This window comes from Taudactylus pleione, unplaced genomic scaffold (assembly GCF_031769625.1).
Source record: "Taudactylus pleione unplaced genomic scaffold, aTauple2 ptg000201l, whole genome shotgun sequence".
NCBI classification, from domain to species: domain Eukaryota; kingdom Metazoa; phylum Chordata; class Amphibia; order Anura; family Myobatrachidae; genus Taudactylus; species Taudactylus pleione.
In genome coordinates, this window is record NW_028284603.1 from 43,698,394 (window position 1) to 43,716,338 (window position 17,945).

General features: G+C 42.2%; 1 protein-coding gene across 3 annotated transcripts in view; it reads left to right on the forward strand.

The window, feature by feature from the left end:
• The window catches only part of DZANK1 (double zinc ribbon and ankyrin repeat domains 1), a 67,034-nt gene that overhangs the window by 22,032 nt on the left and 27,057 nt on the right, over positions 1 to 17,945 (forward strand). For all 3 annotated transcript variants that reach the window (XM_088477578.1, XM_088477577.1, XM_088477579.1), the window contains 6 exons: positions 2,650 to 2,742; positions 2,840 to 2,962; positions 3,128 to 3,292; positions 9,472 to 9,691; positions 11,423 to 11,526; positions 15,792 to 15,866. In XM_088477578.1, coding sequence (XP_088333704.1) covers positions 2,650 to 2,742; positions 2,840 to 2,962; positions 3,128 to 3,292; positions 9,472 to 9,691; positions 11,423 to 11,526; positions 15,792 to 15,866 — 780 coding nt within the window. The remainder of the gene's footprint in view (positions 1 to 2,649; positions 2,743 to 2,839; positions 2,963 to 3,127; positions 3,293 to 9,471; positions 9,692 to 11,422; positions 11,527 to 15,791; positions 15,867 to 17,945) is intronic.

Consider the following 17,945-nt stretch of genomic DNA (forward strand, 5'->3'; position numbering starts at 1 on the left):
TACACCATTATGTGAGGATAATTAGTACTGACCTATTACTTACTGACTCATTTAACATGGATGAAGCATTGTAGGAAGTTTAACTCAGATTATTACCTATAGCATACAGATCACTGACCATTTTAATGTCGCTTCACACCTTGTAATTTAGGGTGTAATAGTTCTAATTTATTTATTTTCATAACAGAACTTAAAATCCCTTTTACAGTGCAATTCAATTAGATGCAAGTTTGCAAATTCCGAAACTCGTGCACTTCGCACTTATGCATCCACCCAAGAAACGTGAGATCCTATTAGAAATGCCAATTTGTGCTATTTGCGGTGAGGTTGTGAGAATTTTGTACAAAAAGCAAACGGGGAGAAGAGCATGAAAAAGTGGGGAAACCATGCTGGACACCCAAAAATTTGCAACCGAGATAGCAGGATCTTATAGAGGGCTGTTAGTGGCCGTAAGTTAAGTACTAGAGGTTGTTAAAATTGCACTTTTTAATAATGATTGAAACATTATAGTAATCAAGTGTTTTTGGAGTACAGGAAACTGCTTGTATAGTGATTTTTCAGTGTTTTTAAACAAGTGTGTAAAAAGTCAGAATAAACACTTTTACCTCTCATCTGCAAGTTCAAAAACCTCTCTCCCATCAATACTACATCTTCACATACCTGTCACATCATTTAAACCTCCACATACCTGTCCCGCATCATTTACACTTCTATGTACCTGTCCAACATCATTTAAACCTCCACATACCTGTCCCACGTCATTTACACCTCCACATACCTGTCCCACATCATTTACACCTTTACATACCTGTCCCACGTCATTTACACCTCCACATACCTGTCCCACGTCATTTACACCTCCACATACCTGTCCCACATCATTTACACCTCCACATACCTGTCCCGCATCATTTACACTTCTATGTACCTGTCCAACATCATTTAAACCTCCACATACCTGTCCCACGTCATTTACACCTCCACATACCTGTCCCACGTCATTTACACTTCTATTTACCTGTCCCACATCATTTACACCTTTACATACCTGTCCCACGTCATTTACACCTCCACATACCTGTCCCACGTCATTTACACCTCCACATACCTGTCCCACGTCATTTACACCTCCACATACCTGTCCCACGTCATTTACACCTCCACATACCTGTCCCACATCATTTACACCTCCACATACCTGTCCCACATCATCTACACCTCCACATACCTGTCCCACATCATTTACACCTCCACCTACCTGTCCACACATCATTTACACCTCCACATTCCTGTCCCACGTCATTTACACCTCCACATACCTGTCCCACGCCATTTACACCTCCACATACCTGTCCCACGTCATTTACACCTCCACATACCTGTCCCACGTCATTTACACCTCCACATACCTGTCCCACATCTTTTACACCTCTACATACCTGTCCCACATCATCTACACCTCCACATACCTGTCCCACATCATTTACACCTCCACCTACCTGTCCACACATCATTTACACCTCCACATTCCTGTCCCACGTCATTTACACCTCCACATACCTGTCCCACGCCATTTGCACCTCCACATACCTGTCTCACATCATTTACACCTCCACATACCTGTCCCACGTCATGTACACCTCATACCTGTCCCACATCATTTAAACCATGATTGAGCTTTTTAGAGAAATTCACCTGAAAGCTGGCATGTCTTTATTGGCCAAATTATGCTATTTAAACCCCATCCAAGTGAATGGTTAGACCGGTTCTGTGTCCAGACATTTTTACCTTAAAATACCGATTTTTCCTACCTTTTCAGCGGCTCAGTTGCGCACAATAATACTTGAATTTCCTCTGCAAAAGCAATATAGGTTTGGAATTGGATTGCAACTGAAATTCGCAGGGAGAGTTTAGCGCAAAAACAGCTCGTAGGACTAAACTTGCACCTAATTGGATTGACCCCTTAAAATTATCTATATTTACTGTAATGCCCATTTTGGGGCATTCCACATAGTATTACAGCTTGCCTCAAAAAATGTTTACTATATATATAAATGTACAAAATCTGCAGCTAGCAGCCCCCACGGCCCACCAGGAAAGTTCCCGCTGAAGTCTACGGCCAATCCGCCCCTGTATGGGCCCCTTTTAGCCTATCAATGCTGACCATGAATTGCCATTTTTCAAACTCATGACAGACATAGACACAAACTCTACAATTGAATGTTCATGATTTGGTTTATTAATCAGTGCTTTTAACTGCATTTGACTAGTCAAAACTTCAATAGTTTGTATATTCGATTACAAAATAGGTTATAAGTAAGTTGCACATATCCCTTACAAATATAACTTCAAGTAATGCTGACTGCATGTTGGTGGCCAAATTGGGCAGATCCAGGTGCTTGGCGTAGAACAAATGGGTTCGTTTTGAGTTAGTGCAGTAACAGATGACCGCACACACAGGCTGGCAGTTGTCAGGTGCCAACAGGATTTTTTATTTTGTGATCGTTTTCCGGCATGGCATTTGTTTTGAGGCCATACACAACCCCATCTTTTATAACTGTCACTCTCTAAACTACGCATGAAAGAACCAATTGTCTTTGCTATTACATAACTGTAGGTCACTAATATCAGTATATTTTTTATTTAAAGGATAAAACAATCTGTCGTTTCTGTGGAACTGGAAATCCCATAAATCTAAAGCATTGTGTGACCTGTGAGGCCAAACTGCCAGAGACACAGACGGTACATCCTGTTCTATGTTCTTGTGTATAGTATATCTGGGAAGCCAAACACTGAGATGTCTGGAAGCAGACTATTACTGCATATTTTCTTCTGGCAGGCAATGTACAGTGGAGATTCTGCACCGCCGATACCTAACCAGACGGGCAAAATGCATTCTTGTTCCAAGTGTGGACGAGTGAACCTGGCAGATGCTCGGTTCTGTGATTGGTGTGGGGCAAAGGTAATGTCATCACAGTAAAAAAACATTTAATGGACAACTGCAGTAAATACACTACTGTAGATGCAATGGTCGCGTTTGTCATTAAAAGTCTAAACTTTTATATATTGGCTAAAAGTCATTGACCTGTAAATGTGAATGACAAATAATGCACATTATGTTTTATAGCCTGGTCCCTCTGTGAGTTACCTGACCTGCTCTAAGTGCAGTGCAAGCAACCATCCATATGCCCATTTCTGTGTGTCCTGCGGGGTGTACCTGGAACCTCCAGGAAGACCCTACTCCCAGGCAAGCAGGATGATAAGGACTGCAGACCGCCTGACATTATCTGGGGTAAGAAAGCTTCTGTATCTCATTTTCATCTTCTCATTCACAATAACCGGCAATCTTTTAAAAATGGCAGCCATTTTTCAGCTGAACCAATAGTCATGAGAATGCCTTCTGGTAAACCATTAGGAACTGATGACATCGCGAAGGTACATCATGGCAGCCATTTCAAATTAATGCATTAAATACAACATAAAGTAAAAGTGTTGTTTATTTTGTGGTAGTTCTTTATTATATATATAATTTTCCCTATTTTACATCGGACATATAAAATAATAGCTCTTAAATGTGTTACCTTTCTCAGTTTGCAAAATTTGAAAAGCAAGGCATTTTTATTAAAACCACTGACAGGTGAAGTGAATAACATTGATTATCTTGTTACAATGGTACCCTTCCAGTGTTGGGATACATTAGGCAGCAAGTGTACACTCAGTTCTTGAAGTTGATGTGTTAGAAGCAGGAATAATTGGCAAGCATAGAGGTCTGAACGACTTTGACAAGGGCCACATTGTGATGGCTAGAAGACTAGGTTAGAGCATCTCCAAAATGGCAGGTCTTGTGGGGTGTTCCCATTATGCAGTTGCTAGTACCTACCAATAGTGGTCTTAGGAAGGACCAGCAACAGGGTCATGGGCACCCAAACCTCACTGTTGCACATGGGGAGCGAAGGCTAGCCCATCTGGTCCGAAACCACAGAAGAGCCACTGTAGCCCTAATTTCTGAAAAAGTTATAGCTGGCTATGATAGAATGGTGCCAGAACACATAGTACATCATAGACCAGTTAGAGTGCCCGTGCTGAAACCTGTCCACTACCGAAAGTGCCTACAATCGGCATGTGAGTGTTAGATCTGGACCATGGAGGAATGGAAGAAGGCGGTCTGGTCTGATGAGCCACATTTTCATTTACATTCTGTGGACAGACAGTTCATTTACCTGGGGAAGAGATGGCTCCAGGATGCACTATGGGATGAAAGCAAGCTGGCAGAGGCAGTGTACTGCTTTGGGGAATGTTCTGCTGGGAAAACTTGGGTCCTGCAATTCATGTGGATGTTAATTTGAAACGTACCACCTACCTAAGAATTGTTGCAGACCAAGTACAGCCCTACATGGCAATTCTATTCCCTGATGGCAGGAGCCTCTTTCGGCAGGATAATACATCCTGCAACAATTGTTCAGGAATGGTTTGAGGAACATGATAAAGAGTTCCAGGTGTTGATCTGGCCTCCAAATTCCCCAAATCTAAATCCGATCCAGCATCTGGGATGTGCTGGAAAAACAAGTCCAAGCCATGAAGGCCCCACCTCGTAACATACAGGACTTAAAGGATCTGTGGCTAATAGAACACCTTCAGAGGTCCATGCCTCGATGGGCCACAGCTGTTTTGGTGGCATGAGGGGGCCTACACAATATTGGTGGTTTTAATGTTCTGACTGATATATATATATATATATATATATCTTCCATGGAAGCCTGGCACTCTGGATGAAGTATTCAGCGCAGGGCGCCTTCCCAAACATCTGCAGTCCCCTTTTAAAAAACAAGGCGGCACTCCCAGCAGTGATAGTACAAAAACGTGTATTAAGTCATTACAGTGACATTCATATAATCATCAAATGGATGTCACTGTACTGACTTAATACACGTTTTTGTACTATCACTACTGGGAGTGCCACCTTGTTTTTTAAAAGGGACCTGTGGAGAAATATTATATATATATATATATATATATATAATATATATATATATACACACTGCTCATAATTATAAAGGGAAGCCTAAAATAACACATCCTAGATCTGAATGAATGAAATATTCTTATTAAATACTTTGTTCTTTACATAGTTGAATGTGCTGACACCAAAATCACACAAAAATTATGATTGGAAATCAAATTTATTAACCCATGGAGGTCTGGTTTTGGAGCCACACTCAAAATGAAAGTGGAAAAACACACTACAGGCTGCTCCAACTTTGATGTAATGTCCTTAAAACAAGTCAAACTGAGGCTCAGTAGTGTGTGTGGCCTCCACGTGCCTGTATGACCTCCCTACAATGCCTGGGCATGCTCCTGATGAGGTGGCGGATGGACTCCTGAGGGATCTCCTCCCAGACCTGGACTAAAGCATCTGCCAACTCCTGGACAGTCTGTGGTGCAACGTGGCGTTGGTGGATGGAGCGAGACATGACGTCCCAGATGTGCTCAATTGGATTCAGGTCTGGGGAACGGGCGGGCCAGTCCATAGCATCAATGACTTCGTCTTGCAGGAACTGCTCACACACTCGAGCCACATGATGTTTTATAGCCTGGTCCCTCTGTGAGTTACCTGACCTGCTCTAAGTGCAGTGCAAGCAACCATCCATATGCCCATTTCTGTGTGTCCTGCGGGGTGTACCTGGAACCTTGCATTAGGAGGAACCCAGGGCCAACCGCACCAGCATATGGTCTCACAAGGGGTCTGAGGATCTCATCTCGGTACCTAATGGCAGTCAGGCTACCTCTATTGAGCACATAGAGGGCTGTGCGGCCCCCCAAAGAAATGCCACCCCACACCATTACTGACCCACTGCCAAACCTGTCATGCTGGAGGATGTTGCAGGCAGAACGTTCTCCTTGACGTCTCCAGACTCTGTCACGTCTGTCACATGTGCTCAGTGTGAACCTGCTTTCATTTGTGAAGAGCACAGGGCGCCAGTGGCGAATTTGCCAATCTTGGTGTTCTCTGGCAAATGCCAAATGTCCTGCACAGTGTTGGGCTGTAAGCACAACCCCCACCTGGGGACGTCGGGCCCTCATACCACCCTCATGGAGTCTGTTTCTGATTGTTTGAGCAGACACATGCACATTTGTGGCCTGCTGGAGGTCATTTTGCAGGGCTCTGGCAGTACTCCTTCTGTTCCTCCTTGCACAAAGGCAGAGGTAGCGGTCCTGCTGCTGGGTTGTTGGCCTCCTCCACGTCTCCTGATTTACTGGTCTGTCTCTTGGTAGCACCTCCATGCTCTGGACACTACGCTGACAGACACAGCAAACCTTCTTGCCACAGCTCCCATTGATGTGCCATCCTGGATGAGTTGCACTACCTGAGCCACTTGTGTGGGTTGTAGACTCCGTCTCATGCTACCACTAGAGTGAAAGCACCGCCAGCATTCAAAAGTGACCAAAACATCAGCCAAAAAGCATAGGAACTGAGAAGTGGTCTGTGGTCACCACCTGCAGAACCACTCCTTTATTGGGGGTGTCTTGCTAATTGCCTATAATTTCCACCTGTTGTCTATTCCATTTGCACAACCGCATGTCAATCAATGTTGCTTCCTAAGTGGACAGTTTGATTTCACAGAAGTGTGAATGACTTGGAGTTACATTGTGTTGTTTAAGTGTTCCCTGTATTTTTTTGAGCAGTGTGTATATATATATATATATATATATATATATATATATTTATATATATTAGGGATGTGCAGGCTTGGATAGGTTCGAGTTTGCACGCCGAGTTCGGATTTTTCCCTTTGTCCAGGAATGATGATGTTTGTCCATGCAAGATGACGTTTTGCCTCTTTCTGAGTTCCGTTTTTTTGGAGGGAAAAATCCGAACGGCGTGCAAACTCGAACCTATCCAAGCCTGCACATCCCTAATATATATGTGTGTGTGTGTGTGTGTGTGTTTGTTTGTGTGTGTATATATATATATATAATTTATACACTAACTAGCGACCCACCCTGGCTTCGTACGGGGTAAATTTTGAATTTACAGTGTTTGTGTCTTTTAACTGAGATCTTATAAGATTGCCTTGTAGACAACATTAGTCGTTTTTCCTTCTGACGTCAAAGCAAGAAGATGTAATAGTTGTACATGAGAAAAGCAGTTTCCACTTAGGTCAGCTCCAGCCACGTTAAGTGTCTGTCCCTGTGCTTTATTTACTGTTATGCCAAAGCAGACTCTTAGGGTTTATTTACTAAAGTGAAGATTTTTTAGAAGTGGAGATGTTGCTTATAGCAACCAATCAAATTCTAGCTATTATCTTCTAGAAGTTGCTGGATAACTGTTAATTACAATCTGATTTGTTGCTATGGGCAACATCTCCACTTCTAAAAACTTGCACTCTAGTAAATATACCCCTTACTGGGAATTGGACTCGTTTGAAATTAAATAATTGTTTTTCACATAAATTAATTAGGAGGGGTAAAAAAAGGGAAAAACTGAAATTTTGTATCAGTAAACAGGGCTATCAGTCTGTACATGGTATAAAATAAAGGACCTCATTCAGACCCGCTCGCTAGCGCTGTGCGCTCGCAAACATACCGATGGTTTGCGTACGCGCATGCTTCGTTCTGTGCGTGCGCGAACTACTCTATGCGATCGCAGCCCGCTCGCTCGCCCAGCAAAGACAGCCCAGTGAAATGAGTGGCAGGAGAGGCCGTTTGTGGGTGGTAACAGGGGCAGGCCACTAATAACGGGGGTGTGGAGGTGCGAACGCAGGCGTACCTGTGTGTTTCAACGCCGTTTTTAAGGCGTGCATAATTAACAGGCAGCGTCATAGTGCACGTCACATGCCTGATTTTTACACTGAAGTCCTCGCAATGCTTGCGGCAGGGTAAGGCAACCACAAGAGCTGTGTTCGCTACCGATGGTGCTCGATGTACCAGTGTTTTAATACACTTCCTGGAGATGACATGCGCTAGTGGGCATCTCAACATAGGCTAATGGGTGTCAGCATACACAGAGCGATCGCTCGCACAGCCAAAGTGTGTGCTTATGCCTTGGCGAGCGATCGCTTCCCATGTTGTCACATTGAAAAATTTGCATACGCTGGATGTGAGCGATCACATCTAGCGAGCGGCTCTGAATTAGGGCCAAAGTCCATTGTTGTTGTGATATATCTTTAACGGTTTAGGCAGCATAAGCCAAGAAAGCGATGGGACACCCGTTTTTTCATTGACTTGCTTCACTCAAATCGTCACTGCTTGGCTCCCTTTTGTCATACATTAATGTTTTATACACTTAAACATTTCTGGACAAATGCTCTATAGAATAGTGAAAATTGCATCAAAATCTGTCCAGTGGTTCTTGAGATCAGTCCAAACAAACAGACAGACTCCAGAAATAACCTGCACTTTGGGCCTGATTCAGAGCCGCTCTTAAGCGGCCGCTCGTTCGCGCAATGTTTGCCCAACTGCGCATGCGTACGGATCGTTATACGCATGCGCGAACCAGTCAGTGTGGTCGAAATTCATGTGCTCGCAAAATAGCGAATGCCTGATAATTTGAGTGACAGGAGTAGGCGTATGTGGGTGGTAACGGGGGAAGGTGCTAGAAAACGGGGAGTGGAGATCCGAACGCAGGCGTGCTTAAAGGTCAAAACGGGCGTTTTATGGGTGTGCATAATTAAAACAGCAGCGTCATTGACCACGTCACTGGGTTATTTTATAGCCAGAACTGCTCGCAAAATTGTGGTAGCAAAAACCAACCCCAAGAATAGCGAGCAGTTCATACCCTGTTCGATGTACTCGATTAATCTAATAAATAGCGGACATGACGTAGGATGTGAGCGGCCAGGGGGCGTATTTTTTCAAAAAACGACCGCAAGTTTTGTTCGCTCGTTCAGACCTAGAGGCGTGAACAGACCGCAAAGAGTGAACGGTTGATTTGAATAGCCACCCCTATTTTCTGGACGAGCGAGCGCTAATTGCGTCCGGCTCTGAATCAGGCCCTTTGTTTCATCTTGATCCGTCAAGTTAAAGCTGAGCAATAACAAACACAAAATATATTGACATCATCAATGCAAGAGATAGGTGTGGCACCATGCGCGTGGCCGGTAAGGGGTGGAGGGGGAGGTGCTTTGGGCCCGTGTTCACTTAGAATAGGATAGGCTACATAGTAGTCTGTGCACAGGGCACACAGTGACAGTGGTGGGTGATGGCGCTGCTGCCACCAGTCTGTATAACGCTGCTAGCCACGTGGGCAACTCCCTCAACAGTGCCCCTATGCAAAGCAATACAACTAGAACATCTCAAATAAAAAAATGTTGGCAGAAGCAATTTCACCATGGGAAATAACTAGTATAATAAAACAACTTTAAAAGCATTGTGTAATCCCTGAAATTACCATTGCAAAGTGTATGTGAACAATTCCTAATTGATGATAAAAAGGGAAAATGGTCTTACATGTTCCCCAACGTCTTATTATAGGATGTAGATGGTCGTGCTTCTTGGCAGCCTTTATCAGTCTCATTGCCTGACCCAAGACTATATACAGAGAAAATGGACAAAGGGACCCAGACAGTCGGGTTATTTTACCCATCCAGCAAACTCATGGAGAAGAAGGAACTGGAATTGTTGTCCGAGAAGGAAAAGAAGGAGAAAATGAGTGATCGCAAACCCCTTGTTACAGCAATCAGTCCAGGCCGAGGTGAGACATTCATTATGTGTGAAGCATACATATATTATTACAGGTTTAGTAAGTCCCAGACAGAACATGCTCTTTTCCCCACAAATGGATTGTTAGCCTCTGTGGTTATTTACTGTCCTATGGGAATCAGGAGTTTGCTTTTGCTATCTATTTAGGGACTCATTTAGAGGCTATAGCATTACAGTTTAAGTGTATTTAAAATTTGTGTTACTCAAATACAATATATAGATGCAGACGTATGAAGATACAGGGCTAGCATATCTATGTGACCTGGAGCTAAGTAAGATACTCCATCTGTCATCATCAACTTGATAATGTGTTAAAAAGTAATAAATAAAAAAGCAGAATTAGATGAGTAGCGTGTACCAGTATTATAACCTGGGCTGATTACTGCTAAATAAAGGAGACAAGTGCGGGGTTTCCGGTAAAACATTACAGAACCATCAGAACATAGTTTAGAAATGGCAGGTGTATACATTATATTGGTTTATAGGAGATAATGGGCCAAATGTAATAGGGTGAGAGTTTAGAAAATGTGAGAGTAAACTCTCACACATTTTATACTCGGCCAATGTAACCGAGTCCGAGAACATTCCAAAAACTCTCACGATTTAAACTTTCATTCAGATGTTTTCACATTTTGAAGATAAAACTCGACCAATGTAATAGTGTGAGAGGTTACTGCTAAGCTCTCACATTTTTTAAACTCTCACCCTATTACATTTGGCCCAATGTCTTTCTGTAACAGACAATAGAGGCCTTAGGAGCATATTCAATTAGTCGCGATAAGCCGTTTTCGGCGAAAAGTTTTCACTGGTGACCTCATTTCGCCAGGCGAAAACTTATCCCCATATTCAATTCCAGACTTTTCGCCAGTGCGGAAACTCAATGCATTGGAATAGGCGCAAAAGATTCGCCTAGGAAACCACTTGAAAAAAAGGGCAGAATTGGGATTTTGGGGTGCAAACTTGCAGAAACCACCCTGCACCCTTGGGACAGGCCCCCAAAGGTAAACTGTGTCAATAAAAGTAAAAAAAAAAAAAACTTAAGACCCCAAAAAAATGTACTTTCATTTTGGGGGCAAAAAAAACAAAGTTGGGGGACAAACTTAAAAACTAGCTAAATAGACTCCAGGGGGGTCCCCAAGTATGCCCCAGGTGTTTTTAAGATTGCAGGTGTTTGCTGCAGGTGGATCTTTTACGTTTTATTTTAAACTTCACTTTAACAACTTAAAATATGCTAGCACTCATTTTCGTGTACCCCAAATTTGCTGGGGCTACTTATTTTCTGCAAAAAAAACTGCTAAATGCTATTCTTCACCACTTCTGCGAAGACGCTAATTAGCAGCTATTGAGAGCATTTAAGTACCCCAAATACCTTCAGCAGGCCTATTTGGGGGTATCTATAGTGATCCCCAATGTCAGTACATCTTTTGGGGGGTGTCAGCCTGATTTTTCCAAATCTGACAGCACTTTTCGGCAGGTCCGAATTCGCCAGGTCCCATTTTCACCGCTTTCGAATTGAATACGGGGATAAGCGGGGACGAGCGCGTTACTTTTTCGCATGCAAAACCAGCTATGTCGGCATAAAGTCTGGCATGCGAAAAGTACGGGACTTTTTGTGGCTAATTGAATATGCCCTTTAGTTGCACAGTGTAGTTTCTGCTTTATATAAATAGATTGTTATCAGCTAAAGTAATCATTATTTAATAATATGACCACACTTTTGCAGGCTATTGGAGGCAGCAGCTGGATCATATTTGCGCTCACCTGCGTTGCTACACACAGAATGACTCCGATTTTAAGGCTTTAATCGGAAAACCTCGGATGGGAAGAGTAAGTAAGGACGTATTACATAACAGTGCAGCTTAGTGTGGTATAGTGTCTAAGTATGACAACTTACCTACCTACGTGTATCAATGTTATCAGGGTCCTGTCATATCATACAATGTAGCTTAGCCATAAAGTGTACCGACTTATATGCATTACACTTATAAAACATGTTTGATTGTTTTTTATAGATTTTATATTTGGTAGCAGATTACAATAAAACAACAATGTAATAACAGTTGATCTAAAACCATAGTACACCAAAAACCCCTAAGGCGAGAAAGAATCACAGCTAAGGAAAGAGACTCAACAGCAAACAGAAAATGGGAGGTCAAACTGGCAAGCATAAGACTACAGAAATGTTCAGTGATTAAGGGGGAAGCTAAGGAAAGGGTAGCACAGTGGAAGGTAGGAGAGGAAAACTAGCCAGCGAGTGGATGGGGGAGGAAGTGCAGATAGGATGAGAATAAAAGGAAAGAAAGACCATAAAAGTTTTGGGGATGGGCATATTATGGAACAGATTACACTGCGCCTAGATCCTTGTGTAAGGAGCGTACTTATTCATGAAGGAGACCGGTAATATAGTCCATGGATGCCACAAACCAGACTCTATTAATAACCACTGTAACAGCAGGAGGGGGTCAGGTGTAAAATGGAGTGAGGTGACCCCAGCAATGAGGGACATGACCCAACTCCAAAACACTGCAAGAGACGAACACTCCCACCAAATGTGCATATACAGTAAGTACTGAGCTCACATTGACGCCAACATACATTTTACGCCTGGGGGAAAATAACAAGGATTTAGTAGGTACCATGTACCATCGAGTATAGAGCTCATAAGAATTTTCTTTAATAGCCAGACTTATAGAAGACTTAGCAATGGTGGATATACAACCATTCCTCCCTGTCCAACGAGGCCCCTCCCAAGTAAGTTCAATAGGCTCCAAAAGATCACGATGATTCACAAATACAGAATGATAGAGGGGGACGATGGTTCTTGTCAATCAGGATTATAAGTACAAAACCGCTCAGATGGCACTAAAGCCCTCAAAACATTGGATTTGATTTACGACAGAATAAATCCCTTAATCAACATATAAGAAGAGTGGAGAAAATGAGGAAGGAGATATTTGTTTTGGAAAATCTTGAATGGTATCGGGGCAAACATACCACAGTATATGCATAAACGGATAACTCTGATCTGAAGCCATAGGGAGATAGGGCCTGATTCAGTGACTTTCGCAAAGCCGTTATTTTCGAAGATGGAGCAATTGTTTTCTATTGTGAGAAAGCCGCACTGCACAAGTGCAGAGGTTGCATTGTGATTAAACTCGTACAGAGGAACCATTCGCAAAGCGAGTGACAGGTAGTCAGCGTTTGGGGGTGGTAAAGGGGAGTGGTTACAAAAACGCATGCATGTCTGACCGTTTAAATGCCGTTTCATGGGAGTCCATAAATTTGCCGTTGCATTCCCCTTCATAGCATGTTGCTCATTACCATATTCATACGCAATATAATGTAAAAAAAAATGTCATCTACACAAGAAGAGAGATTAGTATTTTAGAGATTATATAAGAGAGATTAGTATATTGCCAATAAGTGTTGATTTTTCCATATAAAATTGAATGAAATATGAACATCCTCACATCTATTGTTTATCACTTTATAAATAAAATGGGAATCTTTTTTTTCCTGCAGTATTCCAGAAATGACAAATAAGTAATGTGACTTTATGACTTGATATAATATAGCTGCAACGCTAATGAATGAAGTATCACCAGCTGGAGGGGTCAATATGCAAGCAGCCAATCAGAAGTTACTAGATACTTATCTTTACACCAGACCTCCGGTACCCTTCAAAACAAAAGCCTCCTAAAAAACATAATTGGGGGTATGCCTCATCAGTTTTCCATTTACAATTACCCATTCCTTTTTCACCTATCCAGGCATAAGAGGCCGCAAGGCTAAGATACGTACAAATCCAGCTCCAAATGAGGACTTATATGCTTTTTCATCCTTTGTATAATATAATTTTTTATACTGGACTGAGACTCCTTCTCAAAGCAGTATTCTATAAGCAACAGGCTGGGTTTGAAACTGTGTTTTGTAATACTAATTATTACACTGCTAGAGAGGAACTTTTACATGTTAATTGGTTCTGGAGAAGATATTAATTGTGGTTTTATGATTCTTGTTTTGTGCACAACTGTAGGCTTTACTTTACTGTGTCTATGAAACTTGTGTACAACTAATGATACTAACCGCAGTCAATTTGAACCTGGTTTGGATATTTAATTGGTGGTTCTTTATTCTAACAAATGTGACTTCTGAGTCTATATTCTGTATCAGGAGAATAAAATAGGGTTCGGGTTTGCAGAAGTGCAAATTTTTGTGGGATTGTGCCGCAGGATGTATGACAATTGTTGATAGCTATAACCAAAGTGGTTTTGCCTATAAAAATATAACCGTTTTTGCAAACTTGTGCCCTATTACATTGCCTCTAATACTTCTATCCCAGGGGTTCGTTCTCAACTCCAGTCTGACCAACTTAACAAGTGTTCCCGATTTCTCTCTGTTGGAACATGTGAAATACTTACCAACCGAGTAAAATAGATCAAATCACCTGTACTTGAGGATTAGCATTTATAATCCCTAGTGGGAGGCACATATTGAAACTGTTGTAATTCCTACACCGTTCACCTGATTTGGATGTAATTACCCTCAAATTAAATCTGAAAGTCTGCAGTTGCAGCACATCTTGTTTGTTTCTTTTCAAAGCCATTGTGGTGGTCAATAGAGGCCAAAATATGAACATTCTGTCAATGTCCCAATATTTATGCACCTGACTGTGTGTATGTGTGTGTGTGTGTATATATATATATATATATATATATATATATTCCTATTTCATAGACACTATTGAAGCTAGTGGCATTTGCATATACTATACAAATAAAGTTCACTAAAGATGTACAAATGCATACATGTTTCATGGTCCCTGTTGGGAACACCTGTGGAGACGAATGTAACTCTATGGGGAGAGTGTAACAGCCTGCGAGATGCAGACATCAGCTGCCTAATGTCTAATGCTGCATACACATGGTACGATCTGCACAACTGATGATATCGCCGAACGATTTCCCTTGAACTTTCTGTAGTGCAAAACAAACGATATTGGGTGTACACACTGACAGATATAAAATTAACGATTTATCGTTGAACGTTATTGTTCATAAATATCGTACAGCGGCAATAATTTACAAGGCAAAACCAACCTGGTTTGCCTTTTAAATTATTGATGCTTTATGACATCAGACAGGATTTATGCTGATGCTGCATCTTGCAGGCTATTCCATTTCCCCCTATATCACAATTGAAATATTTTTCAAATGTTTGAAGCATTCAATTTGATTCCTAAAAAACTGGACTCAATTCAGTTTTTGTTAGAAAAAAAATAAATCTTGTAATTTGGATTAAATAGACACAAATGCTGTCATTATGCACTAAGCCGTTTACATCTATATGTCCCTTCAGCCATCACCACCGTACAGAAGTAAGCTTCTGTGATCCACTGCTGCATCCGAAAGATGCAGCATTGGAACATCCGCGTGACCATCAGTCATCTGAATAAGCTTCAGGTTACTCAGGATGGCTGGTGCTTTCACTCAGCTGGAGCCAGTGAAGCTGCGTACAAGGACGCAGCCACTGGCTTCAACACGCCCAAAAAATGGGCCAACACGGGACCCCTGTTTGCCTGATGCCGCCCCTGTAAATCAGGCCGCAACATCCGGGCACTGCAAGCGAGCTCACAGAAGGAGATCTGCACGTGCACATTACAGACCCTGCGCTTGTGCATTTCATCAAACATCGGAGTTTTAAGCGAACCCTCGGGATTGCGTACAGTTCTGAATCAGGCCCATAGTTCACTGCTGGGTTCCTACTGACATCCCTGGTGGAAGTGTAGCTTATATCGAGGGTGCCATGACTGAGTGACGGGAGTTGTGTATTGTGGGGAGAACTGTCTTTGATCTGTATACGTTGTGTATTTGGTACTTTGTATACTGTTTAATGCCCAATTTATTTTCCAATAGATTAATAATACTGTAATCCATTGGTGTACTGCAATACAGCCTTTGTCACAGTGCCTTTTTATAAGCACCAAACCATAAATAATGGTAATAGACCACGTTACTTCTAAGAAACTTCAAGCAGATAATTTATTACATTTAAGGCCTAATTACAATTGCTCTCTTATCTTTCTATTGCAGATTATTTCAGCAACGATGCATGAAGATGGTTATGAAGTCAGTTTGAGGCTAAATTATGTTTTAGTAACAGACAAGGTCAGTAACACGTATGTACATCACCAGCAGTAAGCTTTATCATGGCAATATTGACATGTATACATTTTCTATGTAATCTGGGCACACACACACAAAATACTATTTTACCAAAATAAAAATCTCTCCCAGTTAAGATAAAGAACTAAAGTTATACAACTCTAATACTGAGCACAAACGCTATGATGATATGTGACCCCAAAATCACTGTGATGTGCTATAATGATCCTATCAGATTTAGGGCCATATTCAATTAGCCGCGATAAGCCGTTTTCGGCGAAAAGTTCTCGCAAAAACGTATCCCCGTATTCAATTCCAAAGACTTTTCGCCAGTGCGGAAAGTCAATGCATTGGAATAGGCGAAAAAGATTCGCCTCTGAATAGGGATCAAAAAAAAGTACAGAATTGGGGGTTTGGGGTGCACCCTTCTGAAAACCCCCCTGCACCCTGTGTCAAGAAAAAAATAAAAATAAATACTTTACAACACACTTTCGTTTTGGGGACGGAAAAAAACAAAGTTGGGGGACAAAGTTAAAAACTAACGAAATAGACTCCAGGGGGATCCCCAAGTATGCCCCAGGTGTTTTTTTGGATTGCAGGTGTTTGCGGAAGGTGGATTTTTTATGTTTTATAAAACTTCAATTTAACAACTTTAAAATATGTAAGCACCCATTTTCATGCACCACAAATTTGCTGGGACTAGTTATTTTAATGAAAAAATATTGCTTAATGCTATTCTTCACCTCTTATGCAAAGATGCTAAATAGCAGCTATTGAGATCATTTAAATACCCAAAATACCTTCAGCAGAGCTATTCAGGGGTAACTATAGTGATCCCCAATGTCAGTGCATCTTTTGGGGGGTGTCAGGCTGATTTCCCCAAAACTGACGTCACTTTTCGCCTGTTTGAGTTTTGTGTGTGTATATATAGGGTTTGGTGGGGATATTTATTTATATGTATGTGCATATATACATACTGTAAGATTCTCCTTACAAAGATACACTCATGATAGCAGTTGCACTTGTCAGATGGCTTTTATATCATCACATCTCCCAAACAGCATATAGGGCTCCCTAGCACTGAGCTAACATTACCACATCTCTATCACGTGTCAGAAGCCCCTCCCCCTGAATCCCACAATCCTTTATGCTCCACCCACACACACACATAGCAATGAGAGCCATATGGTGCAGCTGTGTTTTAAAGGTATCCAACAGGGAACAGCAACATCTTTACCCCTGTCTACTCTGTGTTCCAGGGAATGAGTCATGTTCTTTGCCACAATACATATATACGTATGCTCTGTATTGTGCTCCATCCACTCATCTGTAAGTTTATTACTGACCCCCTGCTCCATATGTACTGCATCAGTGCCTGTGTTTTCAGTATTATTCGTCTGTGTTTTCCCTATCGTTCTGTTTACCAAATACAACCCCCCCTGACATTTCAATATGTGTCCGCCAGTAATGAATACAGCTGTGCACCAACTAGGAGATCTGGAAACCATGCACTATTAGAGGTCCCTGAGAACTAAGTTTGGGAATCACTGCTATAGATAATCTATAGTGTTAATTACTAATATTGAATTACATACAATATCCAGTTTAATAAGTGCAAAATGTACATACAGTATATGTCCGGAAGCCAATGAACGGAATCCCGACCGCCGGCTTCCCGACTGTCTAATCCCGGCAAGGGCTAAACGACAGGCGTCGAAATCCCGACGCCTGTCATTTTACCCACCAATCGGAAGGTAAGCCGGCCACGGATATCCACGTGGGGGGGGGGTGGTTAGGTTTAGGGTTCCTGGGGGGGACTTAAGGTTAGGCACCCCACCCTCCCCCGGGAGGTTACGTTTAGGCTAGGGGAAGGGGGGATTAGGGTCAAGCACCCCCGGGGGACTTAGAGTTTAGGCGGCGGGGAAGGGGGGATTAGGGTTAGGCACTTGGGGGGGAGGTTAGGGTTAGGCACCCCTACGGGAGGGTTTAAATTAGGGGGTAGAATTAGGTTAGTAAATACTTACCTTTAACGATCAGGATTTCCTCCTTTGCCGGGATGCCGCTGTCGGGATTAGAACCGCC